We start from the raw sequence: 9,743 nt of genomic DNA on the forward strand, positions 1-9,743 counted from the left end.
GCGATAATTTTATGTAATGTAAAATTATATTTAATATAATGATGCCCAGACACGATAATGAATAATTTTTTGAAAATGGAGCGATACCTAATCTTTGCACGATAGATGTCTCGTGTTTTACAAAAAAAAAAAGTAGTCTAATAACATTGGTAAGTATATCGCTTATTTATAAGGTATCTTTAGACCTTCCTTTTTAATTGATTTAATTTAATTGTTAGTATAATTTATTGATTCACGTTCCAATCAGCGAACGTAAGTAATATCTTTTGAAATATTTCAATTTAACACGATAATCTATGACACGAACTGTAAATCAATCATCGTTCTAACAAATTCGGTTCAGCTAATTTTCTCGAACAGAAGCGTAATTCGACGAGGATGATTTTTTGTTTCTTCGTAATTGACCTGATTAATTTCACCGATGCAATAATATCCACGTCAATGCAAATTCATTCTGAGCGAGACAACCCCATAATTGTTGAATTTTAAATCAAATTTAAGCTATTACCACAATCTAGATGATTACGTCCGATTGTTAAAAATCGTATTAAGTCGAAACTTTTTTCGCTTTCGTAATTATAACGATTTCAAGCCGTCCAATTAGATAACGAGAACTTTGGTAAAAGAAATACGAGATTAGTTCATCCTTGTTGCAACGGAGTTGCAATTGCGTTAAGATAATTTCTAAATTTTCACGTAATAACACGCATGGAACGTTCGGCTCATGGCACCAACACTTTCCATGATTCTACTCGAGCACGTACTCGATCGTACATGTAGATCGTAAATGCCTCTTAATTTATGCTCTCGAATAACGTTCGTACCCTCTTCGATGTTCTTTTCGTGACTCATCGAAAAGTCTTTTTATTTCTTTTTAACAATGAACGTTATGATAGATAGACAGAGAGAAAGAGAGAGAGCTAGAGATCAATGATCATTAAGGATCATCGATCATTACTTCAAGATGATTGAGGAGACTGATTATTACTGTTTCGCTTCGGTAATTATAGTCGAAGCAAATATCCGGTCCGGTATAGATCGTGGGGCATGTGCAATGACACAATATGGCTGACCGTACAACCAGTTTATGACTTATATCTTCGGTGCAATGTACCTTGCCTGACCGGTTAAGAGCCAACAACGATTTACGCAGACAAGGACGCATTGTGAACTAGAAAATACAAGAGTGGTCGATTCACTGTCTTTCACAAGACACGATTACAAGTACGATTGGTTTATTGGATCCACGTGGCTTTCCCTTAACCGTTTAGTCAAAGGTAACGATTAATTACGTTTGGAAAATGGTCCATGACTCGCTACAATTCGAAATATTGGGAAATCTTATGTTAACGAGGAAAAAGAACAGGGCACTACTTTCTCGAGTTACAGTCATCGCTACCAACTGACTATTCTAATGGTCGTCCGGAGAATCCATAGAGTGGCGCCTTCTTTCATGGTCGGAGGTCGGTTACCGAGCTGACGGTTTCGAACCGTCAGTTTCGCGCCGGACGGTTTCCTCGACAAGCCGGCTCGAATACATTCGAGCTGATTTGTGCGTGAAAAAAATCGTGTTCTTCCGCTTACAAAAATCGAAAGGATATTCTACAACAAAATACGCGGTTTCTTCGCGCTAATCGAAACGAAGTGAACCTATGCGTTTTAGGTGCGTTTTAGATGCGGGATAGAAAATAATTTATCGAAAACTCTGAAAAAAAAAGGTATAACAATTGTTTCGTAGAATCGTTGAATAAAACATTTGTTGAGACTGAAACTTGTGATTGCACGTACGTCGATATTAAAAGTAGGTATCTTTAATCCATTTATAAAAGTTTTTTTATTTTCTTGTCAAACACATCATTGCCCTTGAAAATGAACGAATACTTCGTCTTTCGCATTTTCTTTGTTCCCGTGCATAGAAACGAGATAAATGCATCCGTATTTTGTTTTCAATGAAAAAAGTAAATCGATCGCTGTCAACAATTGTACATATCTATACATTTTCTTTCTTCGATACTTCCAATGTTTTAGTTGAATAATATTCAACACTATTAAGATACGATAAGATAAGATATTTGAATACCACTTAAATTTACTGATTTAATTGATTTATTTTTCTCATATTTCTGATGTCACTGTAGTTGATTTTATGATGTTCTTTAACATTGAAATTTTTGCTTCTTTACTTTTTCTCGATACAAAGCATAATTTCTTTTCAAGGCTCCCTTGTCAATTTGTTCTTAAATTCTTCTCTCTCTCTCTCTCTCTCTTTTTTGTTTTTTAATCCAATTAAACGATGTTCTCATTCGCCAATGCAAAACGTGACATATCGTCGTGAGCCTCATGTTATATTAATTGTATCATCTCTAATTCAATCGAAGCAGAGAGAGAGAGAGAGAGAAAGAGATAGAGGCAGAGAGAAAGATAGAGAACTGATAAACTTGCCCCAGGTTATTTAAGCTCAACAAAGGATGAGCTATAAATCGATAATCGTTTCGACTTCTCGTCATGGAAACGTTGAAATAAGTTTGAACTCGAACAGCTGACAATTACTTGATAAAACGCTATTCTTTATCAAAGGAACGAATTTTCAAGATAGGTACGTTGCCAGATAGATGTACGAATTATAATATTAATATATATAAATTAATTGTAATATTAATACGATTAATATTATTATATTATATTATTATTATAATATTCGAGTAGTATTCTGTCACTTAGGAATTTTACCAATACGAAATAAAAAGTAGTCTCCGAATTACTTATTTTCTCATTAATGGTGTTAATAATAATGGATTAATGGAGAAACAACAAAAGTTTTTAGGCTCGTAGTTTTACGATCTAAAAAAGAAAAATTATTTTGAAAAGTTTCGAACAAAAATTATCGCGTAAGAACTTTTTCAATTCAACCTATAGTTTGCGAACGCATTAATTAGCTAATTCGATATTGTATTTGTATGATTAATCGAATATCCTGGGTTATAGAAGAAAAAAATTAAACGTGACTAGTTATTTTTCACTTCGTTTTACCAGTTCTCGAGCGTTACATTGCGTAACGTCCTCGATGGTCTACGTTACGGTTTGTTTCGCTTCCACAACTCGTGGAATACGAATTACGCGTATCGGAGCATACAGTTTTTAAAAAAGAATTAGAAAAAATAAAAGAGGAAAAGAAAAACTCAACTTCGTTTACACGTATCCATTCGAAACGAACACATAAACATTTTTATCTTAATCGCATTAGAATCGATATTTTCTATGCGTGCTCTCGATTCGAACGTTCGCATCGATTTGCATCGATTCGAATGTTCTTATTCGATATCATCGAGACTCGTCCTTGAAGTATTGGAAAAGTGCAAGTTTCGATTTCATAGTAATATTCATTAGAAATCGATAGGTTATCTCGTTCCACGATTGAATTCGTAGACTCGAAACATCGATTTTACGATTGCCATAATTCTATTCAACCGTACGCATGCACATGCTTTTGACATCACTTTTGTAAACTAGTTATAAATCAATTGTAATCGATATCTCGAATGCATCGTACTTATATAATTATGTACATAAATAATATATATATATATATATGTATATGTGTATATATTTATAGTATTATGACAACGCCAAGTTTCGTCTTATCTTCACGTGCGATTAATCAGTACGTTACACGCTAGTCTCTCCGTTGTCCTTCCAGATTACTAATCGTAACTAGTTAAAAAAAATAAGACGATTATCTATTAATTATGTGGTACACGCGTAGTATAGCGTGCTTCTTTGACTCGATTGCACGTATTCCAGTCGAATAGTCTGTAAGACGTGACGATTGCATACATTCGCAAATATATATATATATATCTCTCTCTCTCTTTCTTTCTCTCTTTTTCAAAACAATTATTGTTCTGGTGATATGTTCTCTTCGTTGTTTGCACGAAGCAAAATGTTTCGCATATATGTACGATGGTACATCGGATATGTACCATCTGTTCCGTTACTTTTGCATGTTACATTTAGTGGAAACATTTGTCACAACAAGAATAATTATTAACGTTGACAATAAGCAAATTACACCACTGTACGCGTCAAAGTGATATGGAATTTCATTGACAGAAGTTTTCGAATATTTTTTCTGTATTTGGAAATTGATCGAAGTTTGTGTACGCGTGGATGCATGTTGCGTTGAAATACATAGGAAGATCGAAAAGATATTTTTGTCGAGTCAACGATCGATCGATCGATCGATTGATCGATCGATCGACCAACCGACCGACCGACCGATCGATAGATCGATCTCTTCTCTTTTTTTCGTATAATCCAAACGTTCTTTCCCATTATTTTTTTTACACCTGTCGACGTTACGAACCATATACGAACGTACATAACACTGGCTCTCTCTTTCTCTCGACGCCAATGTACCACAGCGATGCGATGAACGCTTGAATTTTTCGGAGAACGGGTTCACAATAGCGGCGCAACGAGCAGAAAGCTGGTGAGTCAGCCTCCATTCTTCCCTCTCCTCTTTTCCTCTTCCATCTCTCTCTCTCTTTTTTTCTTTATCTTTCTCGCACACTCATTGCTAACCGGCTTGTCCTGTCCTTTTCTGTCTCTCTTGGTCGATGTCCCTCACTCTCGCAGGTAACCGGCTTCTCTTGTCTTCTTCTATCTCTCGCGACTCAACCGAATCCTTCTCCTTGGTGTATATATATATATATATCTCCCTCTCTCTTTTTATCCTGTTCTTTCATATTTCACAAGAACTACACTCTATAACTCCGTTGAACGGCCACTAGCATGCGACTTTATCGGCGACCTGTCAGTCGCCGATCGAGCTTACCTTTGCGCGTTCGATCTCAGAGATCCTTTCTGCGATCTCCCTTCTTTCTTGTTTTATTTTGCTTTATCGATTATCCTTGAGTTTTATATAATCTTTTGAGAAGAGGAAAGTGAAAGAGAGAAAGGGTTCTGAGGTACGAATCAATAATCAGCCTCAAAGTATTTAGTGAGTTTTATGAACGATCAAGCTGACCTTGGTGCGTGTCTAGATTTCTATGATTTATGCGATTCAACTTTGGATCGATATTTTTGTTCGATCAAATATATACACATCGAAATGCAAATAATTAATATATTATAAATTATGATTCGGCTAATTTTCTTTTTTTTTATTACGAGTGTGATTTATGGGTTTTAACAAAATTTATGATCCTGTAACTTTGTAATTGTTGAAAAGAAAAAAATTTTGTCGTGGAAATGACACGGACAATGTCGTAAGATCTTGCGCTCGATCACGAAACGTTCGTGTGTATACGGATGTTGTAATCGACAGACTAGAAAAGACTTTCGATGATCGTAATTGATTAAGGAGTTGTCTATCGAAAGGAGTTTTCGATGTCGAGGTGATTCGCCTTCTTTGGCGATGACTCATTCTTAGAAAGCTGGAAGAGCAGTGGTCGCTAATCCACTTCGATCGATCCATCGATCCTGTATCCTTCGAATAAGACTCTTTTTTAATCGATAAATCCTTAAGATCGTCGTCCTTGGACCGTACGAATCGTCGTAAATTTTGTATCTTTGAACGAAGAAACGTGATGTATTCTTTCTTTGAGTCGTCAGTACTCTTCTTTTATTTAATCGAGATAGGAATAAAACACAGTCATGACTAATTAGTTAATGATCTCTTTAGGTTCCTTGTATTTCATAGCTTTACTCGAAGATCCTACGAATGCGGTCTCCTTCTTTTCGCGTTCGTAAAGAAACATATGAAATGATAAATGTCGATTTATCATAGTTTATTTGCTTATGGGCGCGTCTATAGACATTGATCTTTCGTGTCAAGATTTACCAAGAATCTTTTATAAAACATACTCGGTTAGCAAAGAGTGTCACGATCAGCTTCGGACAGCGTAATTCGATCGGTAGACTCGAAGTTCGTATTACGAGTATCGCGATAGCTCGAGAAGCAGGACGTAGTAAACGAGTGATATTGCAAAAGGTGAGCGTGTAAGAATAGGATCAATTTTATTTTTAAGATTTTCCTCGTCTTTCATCGAAGAAAAGAGGAATTAAAGGATTGCCAAGATGTCGGAGTATTGCGAATATATGTGGGATCCGAGTGGTCACACAAGCACGGCACTCTCTCGGAGCATTTACCAAGAAGATGCGAGGTTGGACAAGCGAGACAAAAAGCTGGCCATTAAATCGGTCCGTGCGATTCTTCGAGAGATGCCGGATGTGGGTAAGACGATTTTTATATCCCTCTGCTCTCTTCGATTTCACACGCACACACACAGATACACACACATATATATACAATCGATATGTTTTGTAAGAGGAGTCGATAGTTGGCTTGAAAAGCCTCGAATTTCCGGTGAAGTTTCGTTCGTGCCTTCCTGCCCGATATAATTCCGCGTCCGTATTCAAACTGCTTCCCGTTTCGCCTTGAGCATAACAATGACCCCGTCCCTTTTTAATTTTTTTTTTCCTCTTTATATACGTACGTATATATGTATGTATCTCTACCATCATTATTGGCTTGTCCTAGACTTGAAACATTGCACGGACGAATATATTACGCGCTTCCTGCTCGCACGGAAGTATCGAGCCGAGCAAGCAGCTGCTCTGATAGCCGCTTATCAAGCTCAGATAGCTCATCGACAGGATATTTTCGGTAATCTCACTGCTCGTGATCCTGCATTGCAACGAGCCTTACGTGCTGGTATACCCGGTGTTTTACCTGCTCGCGACAGGTAAGATCGAGATCCAAATTGATCCGATTCGTTACGATCCATCGTTTAACACGTTGAATGCCGAGGTCGTTTCATTGAAAGAAAAAAGAAAAAAAGAAAGAAAAAGAAAATTGAGACTTATTGTGACGCTTGAACACACTTGAAAAATTAATAAAATGAAGTCTACCGTGATAATCACGACGAGTTTATCGACTTGTAAAAAATATGTGCGGCATTAAACGCGTTGAACGATAAAATGCATAAGAAAATGTTGATCTAACGAGATAATGTCTCTTTTTCAGGAAAGGCAGGTGCGTTTTGGTAATCTTGGCTTCACAATGGGATCCAATTGCGGTGCCAGCGTTATCGGTTCAACGAGCTATTTTTTTAGTCCTCGAAATTCTAATTCAAGATCCAAGAAACCAGGTTCGCTTTCTAAGAAAGAAGTTTCGATTAAAACGTCGTTACATCCCTATGTAACTTACCCGGAAGTTTCAAGTACACTTAGCTTTTATTTGATCCTTGCAGCAATCCGGTTTCGTAGCTGTGGTCGATTGGAGTGGATTTTCTCTGCGGCAAGGCGGTGCATTGGGTGCAGCAGCTCTTCGAAACTTGATAGCTGCGCTTCGTGGTCGATTTCCGGCCAGATTCAAGGCTATACACTTCCTTTCGGCGCCTTTATACGTTCAAGCTACTTTAGCTCTTGTCAAACCTTTCCTGGATGAAAAAACTCGTAATAAGGTGAGTTAGAGAGAATAACTTCCTGAAACATCGTTTCTTTTAAATGATATCTGTCGAAATGCTTAATGGTGTGCGCGAGCGATGTCACAAGTTAAATTTAGTAGTCAAAAAAAAAGACTTTCCAAATGCTTCCTACGACGAATATATCATTGTTATTTTAGATTTATTTGCATGGAAATAATCTTAGTACTCTCCACGAACATCTCCCAACGGATATATTACCTGCGGAATTAGGGGGCACAGGGCCATCCTTTAATCCTGGCCTCTGGGCCGAGCCAGTCATTCATTCGGCAATGAAGGAAGCTGAACTGGCAGCTTTGAAAAAGGAAAAGGAGCAATTACAAGATGAAAGAAACGAGAATGCTTCTGAAAGACTGACAAACTTTGCCGACGACGACAAAGTCGTGGAATCAAAGAACGTTGAAAATTACAAAAGAAGCGAACCAGCTTTCGAGGAACACAAACACGAGAGAGAAAGTTTCAAGAGCTTTGGTAAATCCTATCGAAATAACGGAGATGGGAAAAGCGTGGAGCTAAGTTTGATCAGAACTACGACTTCTTCCGATTCAAAAAACGCGAACAAAGTAGAAGAACAGAAAGATAGAACTCGTCTGATAGAAGTTGCTGAAAGTAATAACGGTAACGAAGCTAAAACCAATGGGTTGGACAACAGAATGGATCATTTAAGAGAAGTCGATGACTTGGCGCTACTCGAGTTACAATCCGAGACGAATTCCAACGAATTTGAAATGATTTCTAGTAGGCCTGACAGTGAGGATAGCAAGGACAATTCGTTAGAAAATAGATCGGAAAAGGTACTCATTAGAACTGGAAAAAGTCATACGCCAACGGAGGAAATGAATCTCATTACGTAAAAGTGATCTCTTTATGTCGATACTAAATATTTCCTCGAAGTATGCGATAACGATTCTAGATAAATATTATACAATTAGTTTTGTATGTAAGGTTTTTAAGTGACACGCGGTATAGTTGGAAAGAAATAACATTGAGTACATTTGTCGATACTTTGACGATACAGTTGTTAATGAACTTCTGTGATGATTTTTTTTTTTTGTTTTTTAATGCATTACACGTACTTATATATTCTCTGACAGATGATCCTTGTTTTTGTGTGGACCAGTATAATACCGTAGCTTCCTAAAATATAATTTTTACGTTAGAAAAGAAATAATGGAAATTTGTTAAAAATAATTATAGAGAAAATATTTACTCGTACGACAAGGACTGATATATACATATATGCTTTTATGTATGCTTGTATGAGGCTACGTTCCACAAATTAATAGCCAAATTGAAGCTGATACCGTATTTATGAAGTTCCTTTATTGTATTAATAAAAACAGTGTTTTTTTTTTATTGTCTATTTAAACTGCTTTAAATTTAGGTCAGATACATAGATCCATGCGTTTAAATATTTTTAAATATATTATCTATTTCGTACGGACGTATGGTAAGCTCTTTCCAAAATTATTAAAAATTATACGAGATACGTCAAGGCATTTTCCAGAAATTGTATTCGTTGTACTTGTAAATATGTAATAAATTATTTATTCCACGAACTCTCGATCGCAGAACTTCAAATACTTCATGTATTTATTAAGAATGTATAATCTTAAAAGCACGAACAACTCCATTTAAAAAATGTATTTGTGATGATAAAAATGAAAATATATTTTCGAACAAAAGAAATGTTTGTTTCCTTTTTACTTTTTACAATACAATTTCCTACGAAATAACCTAGCCTAACAGGAAATGATAATCGGAGATCTTTTGATGGAATAATAGAGTAAAAATTTATTATTTATGGTACAATAAAATATATTTATATATACGACGTATTAACATCAATAGATGATTTAAATAACACTGGGCTTATACCACATTACATTACCAAAAAGCACCCTCTCCTACTAAATGATTTCGATATCACATCCTTTCGTGTATGAAAATAGAAAAGTTTACACAAAGGTCTAAGAGGTAAACAAAGAAAGAAAAAAAAAAGAAAGAAAGAAAAAAAGAAAAAAGGGCGAAACTGCAGTCCAACATGTGATGGGTAATATTCTATTTATATACAAATATATCTCTCGTACGTTTTTGTTAATAATAGTTCCTGTATGCGAACGCATTATTATATAGAAAGACTTCCAAAGTATAAATTTACAAATGCTTAGTCGTAAAGATTTAGTTGCTCGATCAGAGGTAGTTTTATATCTGCGCTTATAAATCATATACTCTGTAGACATTATTTATTAAAAT

General features: G+C 35.9%; 1 protein-coding gene across 8 annotated transcripts; it reads left to right on the forward strand.

The window, feature by feature from the left end:
* Positions 1 to 1,463: 1,463 nt before the first annotated feature.
* On the forward strand, positions 1,464 to 9,176 carry LOC127071742 (clavesin-2-like). Of its 8 annotated transcripts, none has more exons than XM_051011358.1 (6): positions 1,464 to 1,805; positions 6,030 to 6,235; positions 6,542 to 6,746; positions 7,028 to 7,151; positions 7,254 to 7,466; positions 7,628 to 9,176. In XM_051011358.1, the coding sequence occupies exons 2-6, from the start codon at positions 6,079 to 6,081 to the stop codon at positions 8,339 to 8,341; spliced, it is 1,413 nt and encodes a 470-aa protein (XP_050867315.1). In that variant the 5' UTR covers positions 1,464 to 1,805; positions 6,030 to 6,078; the 3' UTR covers positions 8,342 to 9,176. The 8 variants fall into 8 exon arrangements, with proteins under 8 accessions (XP_050867315.1, XP_050867310.1, XP_050867316.1 ...); XM_051011353.1 differs by having other exon boundaries at positions 1,464 to 1,801; XM_051011359.1 differs by lacking the exon at positions 1,464 to 1,805 and adding an exon at positions 1,823 to 2,596.
* The last annotated feature ends 567 nt before the right edge of the window (positions 9,177 to 9,743 follow it).

This window comes from Vespula vulgaris, chromosome 23, assembly GCF_905475345.1.
Source record: "Vespula vulgaris chromosome 23, iyVesVulg1.1, whole genome shotgun sequence".
In the NCBI taxonomy this organism is placed as follows: Eukaryota; Metazoa; Arthropoda; class Insecta; order Hymenoptera; family Vespidae; genus Vespula; species Vespula vulgaris.

Excerpts from the sequence above, each read along its gene's own strand:
- LOC127071742 (XM_051011358.1), top strand. The coding sequence starts at position 6,079 with ATGTCGGAGTATTGCGAATATATGTGGGATCCGAGTGGTCACACAAGC. Across the intron at positions 6,747-7,027 it reads GTTTTACCTGCTCGCGACAG|GAAAGGCAGGTGCGTTTTGG; the intron begins GTAAGATCGAGA and ends TCTCTTTTTCAG. Across the intron at positions 7,467-7,627 it reads ATGAAAAAACTCGTAATAAG|ATTTATTTGCATGGAAATAA; the intron begins GTGAGTTAGAGA and ends TTGTTATTTTAG.